Source organism: Moschus berezovskii, chromosome 27, assembly GCF_049115385.1.
Source record: "Moschus berezovskii isolate FMDL1 chromosome 27, NW_MosBer_1.0, whole genome shotgun sequence".
Classification (NCBI taxonomy): Eukaryota; Metazoa; Chordata; class Mammalia; order Artiodactyla; family Moschidae; genus Moschus; species Moschus berezovskii.
In genome coordinates this window covers 28,115,230-28,140,646 of record NC_142486.1, presented here as the reverse complement: position 1 = coordinate 28,140,646, position 25,417 = coordinate 28,115,230, and the positions used below count along the sequence as shown (strand labels likewise).

Here is a 25,417-nt window from a genome sequence, read left to right as displayed (position 1 = left end):
AGCCAGCTGGTGTCAGCAAAGCCAGGCCTGAGATGAGGACCAGCTCCCTCCTCCCCGACATCCCCAGATGCCCTGTCCCCACCAGACAACACCCCTAAAAAGGGCACCCATGTCCCCTGTCACAAGCTCAGCTGAACGTGCTATCACGTTTAGCCTTAACATGAGGTCCAGGAGGCCTCCTCTGACTGACTGCCTCTCTCATCATGTAAGTCTAGGGACCCCTTTCTCCCCAGGCGGCTCCTACCTTCCCGACACGCTGCTGGCCAGCTCCTCGGCCAGCTCGTCCTTTTCCAGGTCTGCCTGCTTGCGAGCCCTCTCGGCCGCTGCTAGATCCTGGACAGTGGGAGGCGGGGAGGAAGGAAACTGGTTGTCTGCCAGGAAGGCCGAGCCCCACCCAAGCACCCACCCTGCTTCCAGCAGCAGGACCCTGGCTGCCTCCACAGCCACCCTTGAAAATGGTGTGGCCTCCTCTGAGCTTGAGGGGAGGCCTGCAGATCCATCAGCGAGAAAACCCCGTGTCTTTCCACGCCCGTGCTACGGGGCCCACGCTTGTGGGATGCTGAATGCAGGTGCCCGAGCCCGGGGTGTCCAGGGACCCCCGTCAGGGCCCCCACGGTGTGGAGAAGGCTTTACCTCCTGTAGCTGCATGAGGTCTGCCTCCAAGCTCTTGGCCTTCTTCTCATTCTCTTTGGCCGTGGCAAAGATCTCGTCCCGGGAGGCGCGGGCGTCTTCCAGCTCTCTCTGGAAGTCCTTCATCTGAGCCTGTACAAGGACAGGCAGGACCAGCTAAGAAGTTCTTACTCACCGGGTCCTGTGGCCCAGATTACCTTTCTGTGCCAGCCCAAGTGTGTGTGTTAGTCACTCAGTCGTGTCTGACTCCTTGTGACCCCATGGACTGTAGCCTGTCAGCTCCTCTATCCAGGGGATTCTCCAGGCAAGAATGGTGGAGTGGGTTGCCATTTCCTCCTCCAGAGGAGCTTCCCGACCTAGGGATTGGACCCGGGTCTCCCACATCACGGGCAGATTCTTGACTGTCTGAGCCACCAGGGAAGCCTAGGCTTTCCCACCGTTAACCACAGAGCCCTTGGCTGCAGGTGGCTGCCTGGGGGCACCGCTCTGGACGGGCTCCACAGACCTAAGAAACGGTGCTGAGGTCTGAGTGTTAGCCTCTCAGTCGTGTCCAACTCTTCACAGCAACCCCATGGACTGTATAACCTGCCAGGCTCCTCTGTCCATGGAATTCTCCAGGCAAGAATACTGATGTGGGTTGCTATTCCCTTCTCCAGGGAATCCTCCCAACTCAGGGATAGAACCTGCATTACAGGCATCTTTACCATCTGGGCCACCAGGGAAGCCCAGAGCCAAACACCTGAGGGTAGTGTTTGACTGTTGCTGAGCTGCGCTGCCTGGGGAGGAGGGTGGTCACCAGGTGGAGGGTGACCTCACCACCTCCGCTCCCAGGGCAGGAAAGAGCCCCCAAAGCAAAAGCGTGATGGAAAAGCACCAGGTGACCAGACACCAGTGACAGAAGGAGGCTGCATCCTCCCACAGCTGTAGACCCGACCTCCCTGGTACTTGGGGCGTCACCCACCTGCAGTTTTCGCAACTGCTTGATGGCTTCCTCCCTCCCCTTGACAGCCGAGTCGGCCTGCAGTTCCAGGTCCTTCAGATCCCCCTCCAGCTTCTTCTTGGCCGCTACCGCCAGGGCACGCTGCTTCCTCTCGTCTTCCAGTTCCGTCTCATATTCATGGAGCTGGGTGAGGCCAGAAACGTGTGCTGCAGGGCAGGGCTGCCCCTTGGATCCCTTCCCACAGCGCCCAGGTTTGCACCACACTGAAGGTGGGCTTCCCATCCCCGGGTCACGGGTGAGAAATCAGAGTCTCCATGAAGCCAGGAAGCGGTGGCGGAAGGAAGGAATGCCGGCTGGCCCCCACTGCTCCTTCCCCACCCCTTCCCCTCCCCTCTCTTCCCCCATGGATTACCTGCCTCTGGAGTTGCCTCCGCTTTTCTTCATTCTGCTCGTCCCGTGCCTGGAGGTCTCGCTCAAACTGTACTTTAAGGGCCTGCATGTTGACCTCCAGCCTTAGCTTGGCATCTTCTGTCGCCTGCAGCTCGTCCTCAAGTTCTTCCAGCTGGGTCTTCATCTCCTCCATCTGGGTCTCCAGGGCCCGCTTGGACTTCTCCAGCTCATGGACCTTTGACGTGAGGGATGAGGTCATGAAGATGGTCAGGCAGCCCCCAGTGACGGGCAGCTCATCATGGTCCAGGAGGTGGCTTTTGATACCCCCGGGATGCATGACCAGAAGTCCAGACCACAGCTTTCCTCTCAGAACCCTTGACTCAGACCCTACCCCCAAAGGCTGTTCCCAACCAGGCCCCCTCTCTGCATCAGCCTGAGGGGCTCCCTTCAGTTCCTGATTATTGCTTACCATGAATGAGGCGTGGGCCCCTTCTTTACCCGCGGACTGGTAACTAGCAGAGCGGGTTGGGGGCGGGGGGACATGGACAAGCAAAGGCGATGAAGAGCCACTTACGTTCTTGCCCACGTCATCCTTGGAGCTAACCAGATCCTCCATCTCGGCTTTGAGCATCTTGTTGGTCCTCTCGAGCTCTTCTTTGGCTTCCAAGGCTTCCTCGAGGGCCCGCGCCAGCGACAAGGCTTTGGTTTCCTTTTCCCTGGCTTCTGCCTCGGCTCTGTCCCTTTCATCCGCATATTTGGAAGAGATGTTTTTCTCCTCGGCCAACAACTGCAACACAGGAAAAGACCCAGAGGTGAGCTCTAGGCATGCCCGAGGGTCGGCTACATTTAACTGCAAATATGGGGAAGAAGCATTGTGTGCAGCTGAACTCATCCTGGTACAGCTGGGAGCAGGTCACATATCTATGCAAATAGTTTACAACAGTCCTGCTTGCCGACTTCTAGGTCAGCTCTGCAGAGCCAGTATTCACCGTATCTTTGTGCTTAGAAATCACTAATGCTGCCCATGTTGGTTAGAACATACTGTGACCAAGGTCAGGGTCACACTTAATCCTGCCAGAGGCCAGTTCTTCTTTTGTTTCATGGCCACAGTCACTCCCTTACAAAAGTACCCTATGAGCCACAGCAGGGAAATGGTGAGTGTGTGGATGGATTTGCACACACCCTCTGCCTGGGGAAGCAGCTCCAAGAATACCCCATTCTGACATTAATCTCATCTTTAGAAATAGAGGGGCTTCCCTGGTGGCTCAGTGGAAAAGAATCCTTCTGCCAGTGCAGGAGACTTGGGTTGGATCCCTGGGTCAGGGAGATCCCCTGGAGAAGGAAATGGCAACCCACTCCAGTATCCTTGCCTGGGAAATCCCATGGGCAGAAAAGCCTGGTGGGCTACAGTGCAAGGGGTCGCAAAGAGTTGGACATGACTCAGCGACCAAACAACAACAAAAAGAGCAGTATTCACTGTAGCATCCAAACCCAGACTGCCAGAGCCCAGCAAAGACGGGCAAGTTACGGGGATTCCCAACAGCAGTCAACACAAAAACTCTCCACTGTTTGTGACGGGAAAATAATAGAGCAGTCTCAGACCCTGGACCAGCAGATAATGAACCGGCAGATAAGAAGCACAAAGAACAAGCTGTCAGCACAGAGAAGGGATGGCTGGTAGAAAAGAGAAGAATCCCAAATTTCCACCCCCAAATTGATTTTTTGAATAAATCCCAAGTCACATGTAAACCGAATCATATTTACTGACTCTGAGTAACACATATTAAAAGCTGGTATTTTGGGTCATACAGGTGTATGCATTTATCAGAACTCAGTGAGTGTATACTTAAGATTTATGTATTTCGTTGCATGTCATTTTACTTCAAGGGAAGAAAAAATATTTTGAAAAAGTGAACCCTAGTTTATATGCAGTGTGGAGGTATCAAGAGGGTGATGTTCAGTTGTCTGTAATTTGCTCTGAAACGTATCCAAAAGATAAGATGCAAATAAGATATGTAATACACTCTTATAAATAAGCATGTGATAGAGTCAGTGACGTGTTAGTCACTCAGTCATGTCCAACCCTCTGCGACCCCATGGACTGTAGCCTGCCAGGCTCCTCTGTCCATGGAATTCTCCAGGCAAGAATACTGGAGTGGGTTGCCATTCCCTTCTCCAGAGAATCTTCCTGACCCAGGCAGGGATCAAACCCGGGTCCCTGCGTTCCAGGCAGATCCTCTACCATCTGAGCCCCCAGGGAAGCCCCAAGTCAGTATAGTAAAGCCTTAATGATTGAATCAAGGTGGTAAGTGTCCAGGTGTTCACAGTACAATGCTTTCTGCTTTGCTGTGTGCTCAAGATTCTTTGTGATGAGATGTTAAGGAACAGTGGTATTTCAAGGGTAGATACTTTAAATTAATTGGAATCCTCAGTAGGCACCCAACAAATACTCGCTGAGTGAGTAAAATCAGTAAACCTCATTCCTTATCAGAGCTAGAACCCAAGGTACGACTGGGTTTCTAGATGGCCCTTGTGGTGGTGGCGGAACCTGGGAAGTCACGGCCACTGAGCCTCCGCCGCTATCCTCACTGACCCCTCGAGGAGCCTCACCCAAGCCGGCCAGCCTTCCATCGTGCCCAGCAAAGCCAGGATGGGATGCTGCCATACACACAGCAGCCACGCTGGATGTTCCGCAGACCTGGACCCCCGCCCCCCCAGCCAGGGTCCGTGAGCAGAGGGGAGGGCCCTCCAGCCCCTACCTGATCAAACTTCTTCTGCTTCTTTTCCAGGTTGGACACCAGTTGTCGCTGGTTGTCCAAATCGACGACCAGGTCGTCCAGCTCCTGCTGAAGCCTGTTCTTGGTCTTTTCCAGTTTGTCATAAGCAGCTGCCTTCTCCTCGTACTGCTGGGTCAGGCCTTCGATTTCCTTCTGGAACTTCTTTTTGCCCTCTTCCAGCGATTCCACAGTGCTGGCAAAGTCCTGCAGCTTCTTCTTTGAGTCGGAGAGCTGAAACGGCAGTGTCCAGGGTCGGGTGAGAAGAGGCGGGGATAAGGGAGTCCCAGCCCCGCGCCTCTGAGAAGCCACCACCATCACTGCATAAAATCAACAGCAGGGGAAGCCACTGAGTCAAGCAAAATGGTGCCACCATTCTACCACAGTCACATCCGAACCAGGGCAAAGACACGCAGTGGGCACCTGGATGTTCAGGGTCGAGATGTGGCGCTCCAGGTTCTGCTTGGCCTCCATTTCTTCGTCCAGCTGTTCCTGCAGGCTGTTCCTCTCGTCTTCCAGCTGGCGCAGCTTGGTGGACACATTGAGCTTCTGCCGGGTTTCTTCTTGAAGCAGCTCCTACATAAAGGACATGCCGAAGTCCAGGAGCCCACCCCCAGGAAGGCCGTACCCCAGGTGCCTCCAGATGACGTGGCCCGATACCCACCTGGGTGTCCTGGAGCTGGGACCCAAGGGACGCCACGTCCTTGGCCAGCTTGATGGCCTTGCCCTCCGCCTCGTTGAGCAGCCCCGTGACACTCTCCACTTCGTTCTGTGGGCGCCCAGAGGCTGGTTAGTTGGATCATCCAGGACAGGATTGTCCTTAAGTAAGAGGGGCTCTCTGTACTCAGTGATCGGCCTTGGGGTGTCGACTGAGAGGTTCCCATGAGCTAAGGGGCCTGGTTATGGTCACTCCATGGCCCCCCCGGGGAGGGAAGGACATCCCTACAAGTTGCCATCTCTGGTAGACTCTGGTTCCGAGACCCTGTGAGAGCCCTGTTATACTGGGGTTAGACTGTACTAACTGGGCCCTGAGCCCTCCACATGGATCCTGGAGCCTTGCTAAGGTTGGCAAACATGAAGAGCAGGTCTGTGGGTCCAGACACTGAGCAGTGGTCTGGACTCACCCCATCCCTAAAGTGGAGGAAGAGGCTACAGGGGGCACCTCCACATCCAAGGGTCCTGTCCCTACCACCCCTCTTCCTCACCCCTTCTCTTTGCCCTTTCACTGACCCTTACGGCAAAACCATAGATGCAGGCTCTAAAGGTAGAAAGCTCTCTCTACCTTTCCTCTGCCTTTTACTCCAGGCCCTGGTATCTCTGAACAAGTCCTTTTGGAGACACCAGCCCACCATCCGTCCTCCTCACATTTACAGTGAGGATATAAATGATCTTCACTCCTCCAGGATGTTGTTTGTGTTAGGATAGCAAAACCCCTGTGCTCAGCTGTGTGTGGAAAAACTCATATTTCATGCTGTCCTGTATTCTTGTCCCAGGCTCTAAGCACATTAAATATTTATCAAAAGGTAGGCCACATTCCATGAATGCAAAGTCAGTCCAAATGCCTATTCAAAGCTAATCAAGACCAAAGACCAACAGACCGTGTCATTCTTCAGCTTAAAACCCATCAGTGGTTTCCCATCACTCAGAGAGAAGACCGATATGTATATATAATAGGGCCTTGAAGGCCCTGTGTCTTCTGGCCACAACCTACTCCAATCCCATTTTGTGCCACGTATCTTCCCCTTCATGTAAACTGCACTTGGCCGCAGTCCCCACCATTCCCTATCGCCCATCAGATTTATCATTCTAGCTCTACTGGCCTTATGTGATCTCTTCTGACTTCTCACTTAGTCCTGGGCCTTTGCACATGCTATTCCCTGTCTATAAGTAGACAGACTTCTTATCTGTCAGAATATACATCCTTCTTAGGGAAGCCTTCCTTGACTCCTCCTCCCACAGGCCCAGGCCCTTGTATTATTTATATTGATTGCAGTATGTGTCTCTGCTTCCCAGCATCATTTCATATTCATCTGCATGGTTACTAATGTCTTTCCCTGCACTGGGCTGGAGTTCTCCGGGGGCAGGGACAGTGTTTGTCTTCTTCCTTGCTGCTGTATCTCAGGATTAAACACAGCACCTGGCATACAGCTGGCACTCAATAAATACTCATTTTGAATGAGCAGGTAGGAGTTTTTAGAGGTTAAATTGAATAAGGCAACCATCTCATCTCCCTGAGGAATGTAACTCAAGGAAATGAACAGAGGCTTCGTTAGCTGGAAGAACCTCATCCTTCAGAGACGGTCCCAACGAAGTTGTCTCACCTGCAGCTTGTGGACCTTGTCGTTGAGTTCGGCCCGGACCTTCTCCCCGTCGCTGTACTTGGACTGCAGCTCCTGCAGCTGCACCTCCAGCTTCTTCTTCTTGTGTTCCACCTCCTGCTTGGCCTGGCTCAGGACTCGCAGCTCTCCGGCCAGGTCCGCGTTCTCTTTCTCCAGTGCCTGCTTGTTCTTGTCCAGGTTGGCCTTGGCCTAACCGGAGAAGCAGAGGGGAAGGGAGGCATTAGGGCCACGGCTGGGAGAGTGTTTTAAGACAAGGACCTGTGCTAGCAGGGGATCTTCATCCTCTTTGCTTCCCCCTCCCTTGGTAGGTCCGGGGACCTGTGCTCCCCAGCTCAGGGGAGGGACTCGGGGCAGTGAGGAGCACACAATCACCAGTAAGACTTTTTGGATTCTGTTTTCCTAAAGCTCAGAGGTTGCTATCATCCCCTGCCTGCATCAACCCTACCATCACATTCTGTTTGATCCATGTTATACCTTCTACTATTTTAATAAAGAAATATTACATAGGGATTTCCCTGGCAGCCCAGTGGCTAGGACTCAGTGCTCCTAATGCGGGGGGCCCGGGTTTGATCCCTGGTTGGGGAACTAGATCCCACATGCCACAACTAAGACCTGGCACAGTCAGGTAAATAAAAAGAAATATCGCATAAAAATCTGGGTTCCCAGCTTCTCATTTGAAAAATCAAATGTTCTATTTCATGACTTGGTGGTGGTTAAATCATTTTCCAAAATTCACTGAACTATATACACTTAAAGTTGGTGAATTTTGCTGCATACACCTCTATTTAAAGTCTGACTTCGAAAAAAAAGTAAAGATCTGGAAACAGAAGTCTTGCCTTCCTCTAAGACAGCAATCAGCTGGATGTGAGTAGCAGCTGGCCCTGTAAACAGGGCACCAACACTTCACTCAGCCGCAGTCCCCACCACTCCCTATCATCCATTGATTTATCATTGGATGTACACTGCCATTTCTGTGAAAGTTTAGAGAAAGCTATTTTATCTAAACAGCTCTTGTAGGCATATGAGTTTCTTTAAGAAAAACAGTGTTTGGAGGAAAAGCAGAAGAAAGGAGGGGCCTTCTCCTGGGTCTACAGGAGGAGGAAAGGAGCAAGAGAGAGAGGTATTTGGGTCCCAAGAGTGGAGAAAGCACCAGTGGGCTCCGGGGCAGGTCTGTGCCGTGTCCAGGGACCCTCAGAAGCCAGTCCTCGGGTGACAAAGTCCATTTAGTACCGCCAGGACCCCAGACAGGGACAAAGTGCCTCTTAAGGCAACAGTGCAGGTTGATATCAAGGACCATGGGGGACCCCATGGGGCCTGGGCTCCCCTAAAACCTTATACCCAGAATGGTGGTGACATTATACATGTGTAAGGGGAGTCAAGGTAGGAACAATGCTACGAGTTTTCACCAACAATCTGAAAAGTTGCTAGAGGTAAAATTGTCCCCCTTTCCAGTGCTCCTGAGACAGTGGGCAGGCATTCCGAGCCTCCTCCTGCTCACACAGGTCAGGCATAGATGGCCAGAACAGCTGAGTCTCTGCAAAGAGGCCTCCAGTGCCTGCTCATCTCGGATGACCACCTGGCTCAGTGCTGGTCAGTTAGCTTTCCAAACGTACAGTAAAAGTGCCACATGTACCTTACTACTGTCTGGAGGACTTATTCCATCAGGTGGGAAGAAGCCCATTTGGATTCAACTTCGATCACAATAAAATTTTCTGTGGGAACTTCCTGGTGGTCCAGTGGTTAAGAGTCCACCTGCCAATGCAGGGGTCACTGGTTCCATCCCTGGTCCGGGAAGACTCCATATATGGCCCAGGGCAACTAAGCCCATGAGCCACAACCACCGAAGCTCGCACGCCCTAGAGCCTCTACTCCACAACGAGAGAAGCCATCACAATGCGAAGCCCATGCACTGCAATTAGAGAGGAGCCTCCACTTGCCACAACTAGAGAAAGCCTGAGCACGACTGCAAAGACCCAGCGCAGCCAAAAATAAATAATTAATTAATTAAAAAATAATTTCTGGGAACTTTCCTGGCGATCCAGTGGTTAGGACTCCATGCTTCCAATGCAAAGAGCTCAGATTTGATCCCTGGTCAGGGAACTAAGCTCCTGCATGTCACAGGGCATGGCCAAAAAGTTTTTTTTTTTAATTTTATTATTATTATTTATATTTTATTATCTGAAATATTTATTATTTATTAATATTTATTATTATCTGAAAATAATAAAGAGAAGAAAATTGAAAGGGGAAATACATGTTATAGATAAAACTAGCAAGATCTTATTTGTACAACACAAAAGAACTGACAAAATGCTGAAGGTTCTATTCAGACCCCACGTGACGAGTGACAAGGGGACATGAATAGGTAGCCTTGTCTCCACTTGGAGCGTGAGGGTGTTCAGTCAGGGACAGTGCGTTTCAGTGTGGGGCCTGGAGATGTGCATTTTAGCAAAGGTCACGGGCAAGATTAAATGAGTTGGTGTCCGTAAAACTTGGAACAGTGGCATATACTCGATGCCATACAAGGGGTTGCCAGAGTTATTTAAATGTATGGGAAAATTCTGAGATTATGATCGAACTGGTGGTGAACCAGCTCATGGAAGAATATTTATGTTTTTGTTTTTAATATTTATTGATTTGGCTGAGCTGGGTCTTAGTTGGGATTCCCTGGTGAATTTGGCTGAGTCAGGGTCTTAGGGATCTTTCTTGTGGTATGCGGGATCTTTTTAGTTGAGGCAAAAGGGATCAAGTTCCTTGATTACAGATCAAACCCAGGCCCCAAGCATCGGGAGCACAGAGCCTTAGCCACTGGATCACCAGGGGAGTCCTGAAGAACATTTATCTGGACTGGCGATAGAAACTAATGCCAACACCAACAATTCTTAGGTAACACAACAGCCATTCAGTCTAGAAAGTTCTGGAGGAATGCTGCAGCACTGATGGTGGTATAATTCAGACTTTTTGCCGGATGTCATAGGCTAAAAAAACTCTTCCCTGGGAATGAAATACAAGGACAGTCTTCAAAGTGAGAAGTTCCAGACACACAGCATTTTAGTGCTAGTTAACCGCCTCAGATCCTGTGCACCCCCAAATAGCCAAGCATCAGAGGAAGATTAGATCTAGCCATTCTCAAACTACACCAGGGAGGGCTGTCCTGCCACTCAAATGATGACAGTCTTGCTCCAATCTGCAGAGAAATGAAGATGGGTAGACTGTCCTCAGTGTTCAGCTACCTTCCCCGGATTTTACTAAACTCTGCTTATCCACAAGGGCCTATCTGGAGACCGTACCCTGGAAAGACTAAGAGATGAGTCCAGAGTGAGGGCTTCCCAGGTGGCTCTGATGGTAAAGAACCCGCCTGCCAATGCAGGAGACATGGGTTCGAACCCTTGGTTGGGAAGATCCTTTAGAGTAGGCAGCCCACTCCAGTATTCTTGCCTGGAGAATCCCATGGACAGAGGAGCCTGGCGGACTACAGTCCATGGGGTTGCAAAGAGTCAGACACGACTGAAGCGATTGGGCATGCGCGCACGCCAGAGTCAGACTGCTGGGATTCTGTCAATAGCTGTGTGACCTTTAGGTACTCTGGACCTCAGTTCCTTCTTGTGTCAAATGCGCTTCACTGTACCCATCCCAGTGGGTGGTGGAAAAGATTAATCAACATAATGGACAGTAAGCATAAGTGCTGGGTGCCATCACTCTCAGAATCAGCGTCGCTTGTTACTGGTCTCAGTACAGACACTCACATGTAGTTACTTGAAGCTGGTGACATATCATTCTTTGTATTTCGTCGTCACCAAGACAGCACCGCGACTCACCCTCTTGAACTGCTCCAGTTGCTCAGTGAGCTCCTCCACCACCTGTGTGTGCTTCTGCCTCATCTCCTGCACCTGGGACTCGTGGGACCGAGTCTCCTCGTCCAGGGCTTTCTTCAGCATCGTCACCTCCTGCTCCCTCTTGGCCCTGGGTAGGAAGAACACAGAGGCTGGCTGCGGAGGAGACAGAGCCTTGCCTCAATGCAGAGGCACGAGGGGTCTCCAGGGACCTGGAACTGAAGTCTTCGTTGGTATCCCTCCCAAGCTGTAGGACCTCAGGTGAGTCACCTAACCTCTCTGGACCTGGAATTTCCTCAAAAGGAGGAGTTAGCTATAAAATAAGAGGAGCATGCTCCCTCCCAGGGCTGACAAACAAATACACAAAATAAAACACGTGATGTTGTTGGAAGAATGCAAAGTGAGTTGCAGACTGTTCTGTAAATAATAACATTAGCTTTATTTACTGAGGATACACTATATGCCAAGCTCTGACCTAAGTTCTGGGTATATGTCATCTGATAGAATATTCAGAGTGACCTTTAGTGGCAAGTGTATCATTATTTCTGTTTTACAGATGAGGAAACAAAAGTTAAGAGAGAGTGAGCAGCTTGCCCAAGGTATTAAAACCACTGTGTGACTGACCAAGAATTTGAACCCAAATACTCACTGCTATGAGCCACTGCTCTGGGCCAGTGCAAAGGGGGCAGAAAGTTGGGCTGGCTTCTAGGCCCGGCTGAGTGATGTAGCACAAAGCCCAAACGTGGGAAGTAAATATCCATTTTACTCATGGCACTTGACACAGGGTGCACTCAAAACACACTTATGTGTTTGCTGAATAAAGAAATGACCTAGATTGATTGCAGTCAGCAGTCATTATCTGGCAGGTGACCCATTTCTGTTTCTGCCTTTTGGTTGGGTATTGTCAGTTAGCCAGCAGTGACACTTCAAGTGAAGATCAATCTGATAAATATTATTTTGAAAGTTTAATGCAAAACTTATACACACTTAGGAAAAGACAGGAATGAAATTCCCCAAAATGTTAACCATGGTGGGACTGGGGTCGATAATTTTGGTATCTAACTCTCCTACAGTTTTCAAGTCATTCTCTAATTGAGTAGATCCTCCTACTGTGATGTAAGACAAGATTAACAAATAAGCATGATTCATGGGGTCGCAAAGAGTCGGACACAACTGAGCAACTGAACCGAAGTGAACTGAACTGAGATATAGAGAACAGACTTATAGACACGGGAAGGGGTGCGGGAAGGAGAGGGTAGGACGAATGGAGAGAGTAATATGGAAACACGTCCACTACCATAAGTCTAATAGAGAGCCAGTGGGAATTTGCTGTATGAGTCAAGGAACTCAAACTGGTGCTCTGTAACAACCTACAGGGGTGGGATGGGGTGGGAGGTGGGAGGGAGGTTCAAGAGGGAGGGGATATATGCATACCTGTGGCCGATTCATGTTGATGTATGGCAGAAGCCAACACAATATTGTAAAGCAATCATCTTTCAACAAATTTAAAAAATAAGCATGCTTAACTTACCAGTTGATTTTCATGGTTCAGACATATTAAAATATTTTATTATATTTAGATTTGATGTTAGTATTTATAACATCAAATATAATAAATTATTAGTATTTTCAAATAATTAAAAAATCCAGTTTTTCCAATTACCCTCTTTAGGTATCAGGAAACTCCCAGATGCCAAGTAGCTAATCATCTCCAGGGTAGGAAGATATGAGAGACCTTTTAGGTATCCATGTGGCTTAATTAGACAGAAATATTTATTACTCAGTTTTCTGAGATATCCTTTTGGTTAAGAACAGAATTGAATCAGTTGGCTGTACACCTGAAACTAGCATGACATTATAAACCAACTATATTTCAAAAAATTTTCCAAAAAAATTAAGCATGCTTTTATCAGTTAAAGCAAAATGCAATCAGCACGATAAACGTAGGGCCTGAGGAGCCCGGTGAATCAGCATCTGTGTGGGTTTGCCCCCTTCCGCCAGCTGTCCCAACCCATCCGAGCGGCTCTGTCCAGGTGGGGGCTCCTCACCTGAGCTCCTGCTGGGTGGCCGTGCTGTCCAGCGTGTCCTCCAGCTCCGTCTTCAGCGCCTCCAGCTCCTCCCCCAGGTCCCGCTTCTGCTTCTCCGCCTTGTTCCTCGCGGCCCGTTCTGAGTCCAGGTCCTCCTGGAGGTCTGAGATGTGACCTTCCAGCTCCCGGATCTTCTTCAGGGCATTGTTCTTCTGAGCCATTTCGTCATCCAGCCTGCCGGGGACAGATCACCAGAACTAAGACCCTGGGGTTCCGGACCCCCTACTGTCCATCCCACAAGGTGGCCAAAAATGGTTTTCCGGAAATAGTCGTTTGGATTCCACAGATATCAGAACATGTTCCGCTCAGGTTCCGAGACACACAAGGCCCCTTCTTGCCATGTTGGACTGCTTGGAGGTTCATGCAGGATGTAGTTTCCGAGGGCTGATGTAAGAAAACAGGTTGTGCTGCGTGTGTCTGTGTGTGTGTGTGTGTGAAAGGGAGGCAGAAACAGAATGCTTGCGTGTGTGTGTGTGTGTGTGTGTGAAAGGGAGGCACAAACAGAGTGCTTTGCACTGTCCCAGACAGCTTGGTGCCTTGTCCACAGCAGGAACTCAACAGATGCTTTCTGAGTGTTAGCCAAGTATTCCTCCCCAGTAACTACTGGTTGATTCTTCCTTCCAGCTTCCTCCTCAGTGAGCGGAGGTACAGCAGCACACCTGGCCAGGTGTCGGTAAAGACACTGCTTGAACAGAGCTCAGCACACGGAGAGCAGGTAAATAACTGTGAGTTGCTGCTGTAATACCCCCAGGGGAGGCTGCTAGAGTGAACCCAGCTCCGAGCTGGGAGAAGGGGGTGCAGATAAATGGGTGGGGGACACACCGCATGGAACAGGCTGAGTCTGCCATACCCTGGGCGGGAAGAGAAGGGGGCAAAAGCTCGGGAGGAGACTGGTGTTCACATAAAGAGGGGCCTCAGAGGAGAGAGCCGGGGACAGGAGGAGGGTCCTCCCAGCCTCAGACACGTGTTTGTGGTGCCGATGGAATGGCTTCTTTGTGCAACCAGAAATCCAGGACTGGGGTGCAGATGATGAAGGACGGGCACCCAAGAGGCGGGCACAGTAGCAGTAGAGGGGATGAGCTTGGCAGGGAGAGAAGAAGGCCAAAGGCGAGGTTCTGAAGGTGCCAGCAGGGCCAAGGCCAGGTCGGGGCCACTTCACGTGTGATGGCGGCCTGCCTGGAGGAGGAGGACCAGGCCCCCCCCCAACCCCCGCAGATCAGCAGGGGCCCTTGGGGCATGAGCACACACTGGACCTGCCCCGGCGGCCCCGTACCTGCCCAGGGCCGCCTGCAGCTCCTCCTCCTTCTTGGCCAGCTGCATCTTGAGCTCGGCGATCTGCGCCTGCAGTTCTGCGATCTGCTCATGCAAGTCGCTGGCCTCCCCATCCAGCTTCCTCTTGAGCTTCTCCAGCTCCTGCCGGCTCTTCTCCTCCTTCTTCAGCCGCACTGCGAGGAAGCCAGAGCGCTTCAAGGGGTGGACACTACCCAAGAAACCCCTGGAGGACGAGCCTTCCTGCTCAGGCACTTCACACGTGCACACACACACACACGCAGGAACCATCCCACCCGCACCACGGTCTTGTGGAAGGAAAGTCCGCCCTGGTAGCAAGCACCTTCTAGAATGAATGTGTATGTTCCCTAAGGGTGAACAGGCAGCTGGGTAGGACTGTCATAATCCACCATTCTCAAATGCCCTGTCTTATTTTAAAATATCCCCCTTCACCGTTCACCTGAAACCATCACAACATTGTTAATTGGCTATACCCCAATGCAAAATGGTTTTGGTGTTAAAAAATATAAATAAAGTAAAATGTCTCCCTCAGAACCTCGCCGGAAGCCGCTTTACCTTCCAGTTCTGAAATCATAGATTCGTGCTTGTTTTTCAGTTTGGTAAGATTCTTGGCTTTTTCTTCCTCTTCTGCAAGATTTGTTGTTAAGTCACTAATCCTCTCTTCAAGGAGTTTTCGCTCCTTTTGGGGAAGGAAAAAAAATATCATTCGTTTTCTCCCTTTTCTCTGGGGACTTTGTTTCACTGTTAGCAATTTCTAGATAAACAGTTGAAAGGATAATCCACACTATAACCAAATGCAACCTAGAGTTTTGAAGGGGGAAAAATAAGTTCCTCAACAATAATGCTTTCCAAAGACTAGCCACGCCCCACCTCAGGCCCCTCCACCCCCCAACTTCATGTCCCAGCCAAGGGGCCCGCTTTCCTTTCTTACCACAGGCCCCAGGGCTCTTGCAAACAGGCGGGACCATCTGCCTGGGATGTGCCTCCACCCTCCTCCCTCTAACTGTGCCTCATTCTTCAGGTTTCCACTGAAATGTCACCTCCTCCAGGAAGCCTTCCCTGAATGCCCCACCTCCATCCCCTAGTGCTCTGTTCTTATAAGAGGGTGAACACCTCCTTCAGAACCCTGATCATGATAGCAGTTAGTGGTTGCTTGTAAAATCATCTACTTGTTGTCTCTCTAGAACATCCACCCCTCGAGGATTGGGTCCTCCTCCACCGTGCACGTCCTGCCCCTGACACCAAGCCTGTCTCACAGCCGGTGCCCAGCTGGCATCCAGGATGAAAGGTAGTCCACCCACAGTGGGGCTGCTAAGTGGATACTAGGCTGACCTACTCATCTTGGGACTTTCCTGGTTTTGGACTGAAAGTCTCACATCCCAGAAGCCCCTCAATCCCAGGACAGCTGGTCCTCTGTTAAGAACCGGAAGTGGGTGGTGATAATGTGAGGGGGCCCCCTGGTCTCAGGCACATCGCCCACCCTCCCTTGCACAACTTGGAGGTTGCATTGTTGTGGTATTCCTGACACTTGCTCCATGGTGGCCCTGGCACTGTTGGGACCACCAGGGACCCCTTCCATGGCATGCCTGCATCCTGACAGTGGTCACAAGGCCGCCATGTCAATGTCATGTTTGGCCATTAATGCCTTGCACCTGGCTAAAAAAGGGAAGGTATCTGAAGGTATCCATAGTCCTGATGAGCCTGTCATTTTAGTGCAGATACTCAACCCCACTCTTTTTAATTTTGGCCACACTACAGGGCATGTGGGATCTTAGTTCCCTGACTAGCGACTGAACCCACTTCATGCAGTGGAGTCTAACTACTGGACCACCAGGTCCATCCAACCCCACTCACTTTTGACAGTTTATTGTTCTGATCATCCATGACCAGAATATCATCCTCCAGTTTCTTGATCTTGGCCTCAGCTGTGACCTTTTCAAGTTGTAGCTTCTGCCTGGCAGCTTCCTCTTCCTCCAGCTGTTCCTCCAGGTCCTTTGTGGGGGAGGGAAAAGAATTACAGCCTTGCTTAACCCAAAATCTACTCTCCCGGAGCTCTGGGGATTCATGGATACAGAGGCTGGGCCTCATGGCTCCCTGCAGTGCTCTGCAGTCTCTTTTCATCAGAAAGAAAAGGTTTGGGTAAACCACTTTGCTTTGTGGAGCCTCAGTCTCCTCATCTGTAAAGTGGGGCGAATAGATACCATGCTGGTTTAAAAAATACGTCCACAAATTCTTTGATTCTCTTCCCTTCAAGAGGTGGAGCCTAATTCTTCTCCCCTTGAGTGTCAGCTGGGCTTAGTGACTTGCTTCTAACGAACTCAAGAGGAAGTGATGGCGTGTGTAAGTCAGAGACTAGGCATTGCAGCTTCCTCCCCTGTTCTCCCTCCAGTCACTCTTCCAGGGAAAGCAAGCTGCCATATTGTGAGGACACTCAAGCAGCCCCGTGGCGAAGCCCATGGAATGAGGAACTGGGGTCTCCGGCCTACAGCCATGTGAGTGATGGCTCACTCACCCACCAAAGTGGGTCCTCAAGCCCCAGTCACGCCTTCAGATGACTGCAGCCCATGCCGACAGCACGACTGCAATCTCGTGAGCAGCTCTAAGCCAGAATCACCCAGCTCAGCCACTCTCAGAGTCATGACTGTGTGAGATAAATGTTTAGTATTTCATTTACAAAAATAATTTTTTAAATTTGTTTTCGGGTGGGGTGGGTCCAGCTTTCTCTAGTTGTGGTGTGTGGGCTTCTCATTACGGTGGGTTCTCTCGTTGCAGAGCACAGGCTCTAGGCATGTGGGCTTCAGCAGTTTGGGCATGTGGGCTCAGCAATTACAGCTCGTGGGTTCCAGAGTGCGGCTCAGTAGTTGTGGCACACAGGCCCCTCAGCACATGGGATCTTCCTGGACCAGGGAGCAGACCCGTGTCCCCCTGCATTGGCAGGAAGATTCCTAACTACTGGTCCAGCAGAGAAGTCCTAAATGCTTATCATTTCTTGGCTGCTGAGTTTCGGTGCTTTTTGTTCTGCAGCAGTAGCTTACTGATACAATTACCCCTCACACAGGGTGGCTATTAGGAGAAAACGTGTTTGTGCATGGAAGGCAGGACAATAGGACAGAGCAGGCTCCCGAGGAGACCTGTTTAGGCAGAGGGCGGTTCCTCTCCAAGCCTGAGTCTCTGTCTCAGTCCAGGGGGGACACACATCATCAGATGCACCTCACAGGTCTGCAGGGAGAGTCAACGGGTTCGGCACCACCGAGGGCAGCCCCCGCAGTGCCTCACCAGCATCTGCTGGGCCATCTTCTTCCGTTCTGCCTGCAGCTGCTGGCCCCGGTCTTCCTCCTCCTCCAGGCGGGCCTCCATCTCGTGCAGGATCTCCTCCAGCTCCTGCTTCTTGGCTGCCAGCCGGACCCGCATCTCCTCGGCCTCAGCGTACAGCTCCGTCTCCGCCTGCAGCTGCTCCTGCAGCAGGTTCTTCTCCTCGGTCAGCTGCAGGCAGTGGGTGGGGAGACAGGCGGTAAGCCCCATGGAGGGGGAGGCGGCCTGTTCTCTGCAGCCCCAGCCAGGCTCCTGGGCTGGTACCTGTGAGTGTTTCTGCTCCAGCTCCTTGAGTTCGCTCTCGGCCTTCTGCTGCCGCTCCTTGGTCTTCTGCAGCTCATCCTCCTTGGCCTGCATCTCCTCCTCCTGCCGAGTCACCTGCAGCAGGGGCTTCACCTGCACACAGAGGGTCAGCCCATCAGTTGTTTCCATGGCACAAAGGATACACTCTCATAGTAAGTAAATCAATGGTTCTCAGCCAGGGGCAATTTTACTCCACCTGCAGCCCCTCAGGGGATATTTGACAGTTTCTGGGGATGGTGTTAGCTGTCACAACTAGGTGGGCAGGGGGATGCTACTGGCATCCAGTGGGCAGAGGCCAGAGATGCTGATCAACATTCTAGAATTCTCAGGACAGCCTAAGTGACACAGAATTACTCATCCCCAAATATCAACAGTGCTGAGACTGAAAAATCCTAGAGCAACAGGAAAAGGTGCAAAGTGAAAGGAGAAAGTCTCGCCTCCCCCCCATTTAGTCCCATCCTGAGTGAGAACTGCTGCTGACAACTGCTGCTTTTCCTTCCAGAGAGAAAAGGAGAGAAAAGTCCCCCACATCCCACCTCCCATCACTAGCACTATCAGCATCTTCTTCTAGCCCTTTGTCCTACACACTAAAAAAATACACCCGAGACCACAATGCCCAGAGTTACAGCCTGCTTTAAAAAAAAATTTTTTTTTTAATTAAGAAAGTTTTTTTGCCATGCCATGAGGCTTGAGGGATCTTAGTTTGTGGACCAGACATTGAACCTGGGCCCTCTGCAGTGAAAGCACAGAGTCCTAACCACTGGACCATCAGGGAATTCCCTACATGCTGCTTTTATTACTAAAAACTACAGGATAATTGTCACTCCTGCCGTCACGTCAGTGTTGCAACTTGATTTTAAATACCATCATTTTTAGCGATTGAAACGTATCCCATCGACGGATGAGCTGTTATGAGTCAGTCTTCCAGGGCTGGGCATTGAAACTTTGCTCTTGTAAATGAATGCCCTTCATTTTTTATTTTCTTTATTTCAGATGTTTTTTTTAGGAGAGTTTTCCAGAAGTTGGGTCGGTGGGAATGAACATTTCCAAAAAGCAGCTTCCCCTCACTGCTCTTCACCAGGCTGACTCCTAACTCCTTGTGTTCAACCCCCACCTGGCACTAGAGGAACCGTGTTTGACACACTGCAGCTTCCTTCCTGCACTGACCCCCGTCTGCCATGGGCATCACTTCCTGCGATTACCTATCGTCCACTCCTCCACTCATCCAGAATATTCATGAGGCCAGGGTATCCCCAGGGCAGGCCCCTTCACACACGCCTGGTGCACAGTGGCCATTCAATACATAGTCGCCCAGCAAAAAAGCTTTGTGCCCATCAACAAACTCAAGGGCGCCCAAGAGGAAGCTGTGTCTGTCTCTACAGAGCAAGTCTTTGCCCAACGGACTCGTGACAGCCAGCGACGCTGCAAGACCAGGTTGTACCCAGAGAAACAAACAGTGGATACACACCACACGCTGGAGGGAGGGCTCTCCAGAGAATGAGGCTGTGACAAAGTGGAAGTTGCTCAGTTGTATCCGACTCTTTGAGACCCCACGGACTATACAGTCCATGGGATTCTCCAGGCCAGAATACTGGAGTGGATAGCCATTCCCTTCTCCAGGGGATCTTCCCAACTCAGGGACTGAACCCAGCTCTCCCGCACTGCAAGCAGATTCTTTACCAACTGAGCGAGAAAGAAAGCCCAGCCACTGGAGTGGGTGGCCTGTCCCGTCTCCAGCGGCTCTTCCCAACCCAGGAATCGAACCAGGGTCTCCTGCCTTGCAGGCGGATTCTTTACCAACTGAGCTGTCTGGGAAGCCCCAGTGACATAACTATGGGACCCCGTTAACATAATATTCTCGACATGACAAAAGTATAGAAATGGAAAACAGATTTGTGCTTGCTGGGGCTGTGGAGAGAAGAGGGTAGAGCTATAAATGGGCAATAGGAGGGATCCCTGTGGTGATGGAAGTTCTCTGGGTCTCGGTTAAGGTCACAGCTGTAACCCACGTGCCAAAGAGGGGGCCCTTCTCAAGCCCGGAGAATCGCCAGTGGGAAAGGTTTGGTTTGGAGCTCTCGGTTGCAAGCCTGCTATCCACCACCTCCAGTCCCACGTGGGCAGTGTCCCAGGGAAGACCCAGGACTTGGTGGGGGTGGGCGGGGCTTGGGCTGAGGGTGCGCTCACTTTGGTGAAGAGCCGCCACCACTGCCAGTTACGCAGCTTGAGGTAGGCAGCGCAGTTCCTCTGGATCACCTTCATGGCCGTCAGCTGCTGCTGCCTCTTGGCAAAGGCCCTGGGGAGAGGGAAGAGGAGGTGTGAGCCTGCTCGGCCCAACACACACCTCACTGCATTGTCACAGCATCCAGCCCCGCAGCATCCTGAGAGCAGGATGCATCTGTTTGGCTTGTGATTTTGTGACTTGCACAAGGTCATCCCCCCCTTCTCTCTAGCCCAGATTCTCCAGCAAGCTCTGAGCATCAGTACAAGTATATCATCTGGAGGCCAGAGCCTTTCTCAGTGGACAAAGAAGACCTAAGGCTCACAAAATTCCCTGAATTCAGAAATGTGGTCCTGGTAACACCTAGGAAATCAACCCATGCTACTCCCGAGGAGTGTCCAACACGCTCATCTGTACCACATCTTCCCCAAAGCTGAGTGTCTGAAAAACCTATCCTTTCCTCGGGTGTATTTTAAACTCCCAGACCTGACACAGAACCAGCACCCCTCCTATTTAAGGGATATTAGGTTTGAAAAACCACAGAAGAGTGAACACCATCCTCTTGTCTCTGAGTGGCTGCCATTGCGGCTGCCATTTTAGATGTGGGTGAACTAGAAAAATAAAATCTCCCCAGTCAGTCTGGAAGTGGGAGTAGTGGCAATGGAGAATTTAGTTATGACACTTAAAGGTTAGGTCTGTCCAGGACCAAGAGCTCCCCAGATCTGACCTTGACCATCCTGGGTCTACCTGGCAATGAATCAGCTTGACACGACGAGTGTGTGGTTAGTACCTCCTGATGACACATGCCTTGAGCTACTCCACCAGCCCCTGCAGTCCTGTTTGGGGTGTGAGTTTCATGGAGGAACCCTAGCCCTCACCCAGGCCCCAGTTTCCCAAAACAGAGGGAGCATCAGGGCAAGACCATGCCTTATGAATCCCATTCGGACATGGGGGTATAGATACTAATACAACTTCCTCGGGTATTTTATCATATTCTCACACTTCTTAAAAGATAACCAGCTTTGTTCTCAGCTGTTTACATGCAGTATTTAATTGTCCTCCCTCATTAAAACAAGTTTACGAGGCAGGAATGATTATACTCATTTTCCTGAGGCTCAGAGAGGTAGAGTAACTTTCCCAAGGTTCTTCACCAAATAAGTAGGGACGCCAAGATAGAACCCACGTCTGACTCTCCACAGCCCATGGTCTTAACCCCTTCCTGCCCTGCCCTTGTAACTAGCACATATCTTTAAAGTGGTAGTAGCATTTCTTCCCCCTCAAGAAAAGGCTGCCATTCAATCAGTGACACATCTTAGAGCAGATGGCCTCTTAGAATCAGGGAATCAGGACACGAGGACAGAAAAACCCCTGAAATTTTGTGTTTCTGGTCTGTGTTTGCAGGGAGGCGATAGCACACAGGTCTTTACTTTCTGGCCAGGTAGCCGCGACACATCGCCTGGAAGGCCATGATGACGTCGGTGATCTTTAAGTCTCGCTCCTCTTCCAGGTGGGCCAGGACTCCGGTTCGGAAGAAGATTTTGCTCTGCCCAATCCTGTACAAGTTGGGGTCGAGTTCCAGGGCTTTGATCTGTGGAAGGAAGGAGGGAAGAGTTCTGGCGGGGGGTGAAGTGTGTTTAAGGAGGGTCCTGCCCGGAGCAGCTGCGGGCAGTGCCACCTGAGGCCCGGAGGTCTGGAGGTGGATATCTGGGGAGGGGCTGGGGACCAGGCTCACCATCAGGATGCAGGCCTGCTTCCCGTCCATGAAGCCTTTGGGAATGGCGTTGGCGGCCAGGATCTCGTATCTTGAGACACAGGGCAGGAGTCACGACCGAGCGCATCTCAGTCTGTCCCTCCGCCCAGCCTGCTCCCCGCACCCGCCCTCCCGGCCCCACCTGCACCAGCCCGGCAGGCTCACCGTTGGCGGAACTCCTGGAAGACGATCCTGTTGGGGAAGCCCTGGCGGCAGATTCGGATGCCTTCCAAGACCCCATTGCACCGCAGCTGCTCCAGCACCAGGAAGGCGTCCAGCTTGCCCGACTGCAAAGATGCAAAGGGCGGTGGGCTGCCGGGGCCTCGGGGAGCAGCAGGCCCGGTGACCACCTCGTCAGGCCATGGAGGTCTCACCAGGGGCACCAGATGAGAGCTCAACTGGGGGTCTAGTGCCATCTCTCATTCTTGTTGGCGCCAGCATCACCTGAGGCTTCCTCCTTGTCAGCTCCCCGTCCTTCGCCTCCTGCCCATCGCCGGTTCTACAGCTTCTACCTCCCAAACATCTCCCCACCCACCCACTTCTCTCATCTACGCGCCACCCTCTTCTCCTGCCCCGAAGACCACAGAAGCCTTGGACTGTCGTCCCACCCCGCCCTGCCTCTCCCATCGCCTCATGTGGTTTCTCAAATGCAAATCTGATCATGACATACCCCTGCTTTTAAAAGCCCCCGATGACATCTTACAGAAGGAGTGCCAAGCCCTGTTAACCCCCAGGAACGCCACAGCCGAAGGCCCGCCCAGCAGTCTAGCCTCATCCCCCCATCCCTGCCTCACACCATCACACGTCAGTACGGAACGACCCACCTGGAGTTTCTTGGCCCAGACCCTTCGTTTCTCACCTCCACGTCTTTGCTTATCCTGTTCCTTCTGCCTAGGATGCCCTCTCCTCCCTGCCCTCCGAGTCACTGAGTTCACGTCCTTTAAAAACTTCCTCTGAGCCCTGGGTTTTGAGTGGGACCCCTGGCTCTTTGGTATTCTCATAATTTACCACATGACACCCTCAGCTGGTATGTCCACCTCTCCCACAACTCAGCACGACTGACACCTTGGGCTGGATAATTCTCTGTGGTTGTGGGGGGAGCGGCTCTGTGTGCTACAGGATGTTTTGCAGCATCCCTGGCTTCTGTGCGCTGGATGCCAGTAATAACCCCCTTCTCAGTTAAAAATGTCTCCAGACACGGCCAAATCTCCCCTGTGGGGGAAGGGAGGGCACACAATTGCCCTCCAGCGAAGCCCCCCTGCTCTAGATTATGACACCTGCCAGCAAGGACTACAGTCTATCCAGCAGTGAATCCCCAGGACCTGGCACGGGGGAAACTCAGTAAATATTAGCTGAATAGTGTTTACTGTAAATATTACAGTAAATATTAGTGAACAAGTGATCTGATACCATATGCAGACACTCTGGGGCTCAAAGTCCCCAGGTGCATTCTCCCTTCCTCTCTTGCCTTCTTCTGCCTCTCGGATGAGAAAGGAGTGCCTCCCACCCATGTCAGATGGAGCCCTCTGGCTGGTGGTGGGGGGTCTGGCTTTCCTCCTGCCCCTGTAGCCGGGCCTGCCTCCCCTTTCTCTGCAGACACTGAGGACGTCCCGAGGAGCCGGGCGGTGGCCTCACCCTCTTCTCGTGGTTGGGAATGATGCAGCGCACGAAGTTGGGCGTGGTGTTGCGCAGCGTGGTCATCAGCTTCCCCAGCTGCTCCTTGTACAGCTGCCCCACCGTGCGGAACATGCCCTTCTTGGTCTTGGAGGCACTGGGCAGCGAGCTCTCTGTCATCTTGGCCATCTGGTCCAGCCCCACGATGCGGTCCACTGCGGGCACATGAAGGGTGGTGTCAGCCCACCCAGGGGCTCTGCACCACCACAGCAGGCCAGGGGACCAGCATGGAGGATGGAGACCCCAGGTCCCCTGCTCATTCACATGGGGTTCTTTCCTCCACCCCCACCACCTTCCCTCTGCTGCTGCTGCTGCTAAATCACTTCAGTCGTGTCCGACTCTGTGTGACCCCATAGACGGCAGCCCACCAGGCTCCCCCGTCCCTGGGATTCTCCAGGCAAGAACACTGGAGTGGGTTGCCATTTCCTTCTCCAATGTGTGAAAGTGAAAAGTGAAAGTGAAGTCTCTCAGTCATGTCTGACTCGTAGCGACCCCATGGACTGCAGCCTACCAGGCCCCTCCATCCATGGGATTTTCCAGGCAAGAGTACTGGAGTGGCTTGCCATTGCCTTCTCCGACCTTCCCTCTAGCGTTAGGTAAAGGGAGGTGTTGGGGGTTGCTTTCCAAGTATGACGTATTTCTGAGACCCTGAGAACTCCCGAACGACAGAAAGAACACATTCTCTCTGACACTGTCACAGAGACTTGGGAGCAAATCCTGTTCTTGCCACCGCCTCGGCCTGGTGCCATTTTGTGCCTCAGTTTCTCCTTCTGTGAAAGCGAGTCTCTCAGTCATGTCTGACTCTTTGCGACCCCATGGACTATACAGTCCATGGAATTCTCCAGGCCAGAATACTGGAGTGGGTAGCCTTTCCCTTCCCCAGGGGCTCTTCCGGACCCAGGGATTGAACCCAGGTCTCCCGCATTGCAGGCAGATTCTTTATCAGCTGAGACACCAGGGAAATGGAGGTAATAACAGCATCTACCTCCTAGGGCAGAAATAATTGAATAAGGTCTGCAAAGGGCTTACCTCCCTGCCTGCCTTCACTCCTTCATCCACCAACAAATATTTATCGAGAGCCTTCTGTGTGCCAGGCCCTGAGCATACAGATGTGAACAAAACCCAGACGCTGTGTCCCCCTCCACTCCAGATCATAGTCTATGGTTATCCAACAGAAGGAGGCAGACAATGATCACGTGTGCAAGTATACAAAATTTTGAGTGGTGAGGTGAGCTTAGAAAGATAAAACAGGGATCCCTTGGGGGAGGAAATGGCAACCCACTCCAGTATTCTTGCCTGGAGAATCCCCTGGACAGAAGAGCCTGGTGGGCTACAGTCTATAGGGTCACAACGAGTCGGATACGGCTGAGTGACTAACACGCACACGCATAGCTGACTGTGTCCAGTTGGCTGGTGGTGTTGTGGAGTTCAACCCCACTGACGTTAGACCCCAGCGCTTCTGCTCCAAGTGCTCAGTTAGGCTCCATGTAATAATGTCTTTGCTTGTCTGCCTCGCCTATAAGACTGTGGCTCCTTGAAGGAAGAAGTTTCAGAGTTCATCCTGAGTCCCCGGTGTGAGGTATGACCTGGGTTGAGATGCTGTTACCCCATCCCAGGGCCTTGGCACTCAGTAAATGTCGGCAGAACTGACCCCTGTCCCTAAAGCAAGGGCAGCTAGTCCTGTAAGCCCTAGACCCACAGGCTCCATGTCAAAAGCGAAATCTGCTGTAAGCACTGAGGCCCGGGAGCAAAAGCAGCAAAGCCAGGGCCAGTCATCACAGGGCCGATGTGTACTAAGTCCCTACTGTGGGCCCAGCAGGTGCTAGACTTCACTTGGATTATCTGTTCTCTGGTTCTTAAGGGGGAAAAGGTGTGGT

The 25,417-nt window shown here is 51.8% G+C and overlaps 1 protein-coding gene and 1 long non-coding RNA gene across 5 annotated transcripts in view; one reads left to right on the top strand and one right to left on the bottom strand.

The window, feature by feature from the left end:
- Positions 1-25,417, bottom strand: part of MYH11 (myosin heavy chain 11) — a 126,396-nt gene that overhangs the window by 10,089 nt on the left and 90,890 nt on the right. For all 4 annotated transcript variants that reach the window (XM_055409549.2, XM_055409550.2, XM_055409547.2 and 1 more), the window contains 21 exons: positions 23,502-23,695; positions 22,032-22,153; positions 21,849-21,918; positions 21,544-21,704; positions 20,083-20,191; positions 17,860-17,991; positions 17,560-17,766; positions 16,138-16,275; positions 14,839-14,962; positions 14,267-14,438; positions 12,955-13,167; positions 10,892-11,036; positions 7,056-7,262; positions 5,399-5,503; positions 5,158-5,310; positions 4,720-4,968; positions 2,535-2,747; positions 1,983-2,195; positions 1,592-1,753; positions 634-762; positions 245-333 (listed from right to left, as the gene is read on the bottom strand). In XM_055409549.2, coding sequence (XP_055265524.1) covers positions 245-333; positions 634-762; positions 1,592-1,753; positions 1,983-2,195; positions 2,535-2,747; positions 4,720-4,968; positions 5,158-5,310; positions 5,399-5,503; positions 7,056-7,262; positions 10,892-11,036; positions 12,955-13,167; positions 14,267-14,438; positions 14,839-14,962; positions 16,138-16,275; positions 17,560-17,766; positions 17,860-17,991; positions 20,083-20,191; positions 21,544-21,704; positions 21,849-21,918; positions 22,032-22,153; positions 23,502-23,695 — 3,307 coding nt within the window. The remainder of the gene's footprint in view (positions 1-244; positions 334-633; positions 763-1,591; positions 1,754-1,982; positions 2,196-2,534; positions 2,748-4,719; positions 4,969-5,157; positions 5,311-5,398; positions 5,504-7,055; positions 7,263-10,891; positions 11,037-12,954; positions 13,168-14,266; positions 14,439-14,838; positions 14,963-16,137; positions 16,276-17,559; positions 17,767-17,859; positions 17,992-20,082; positions 20,192-21,543; positions 21,705-21,848; positions 21,919-22,031; positions 22,154-23,501; positions 23,696-25,417) is intronic.
- Positions 11,033-16,783, top strand: LOC148773682 (uncharacterized). The gene is made up of 4 exons (XR_016036578.1): positions 11,033-11,167; positions 13,618-13,708; positions 15,468-15,571; positions 16,673-16,783. It is a non-coding gene; the product is annotated as an uncharacterized LOC148773682 (long non-coding RNA).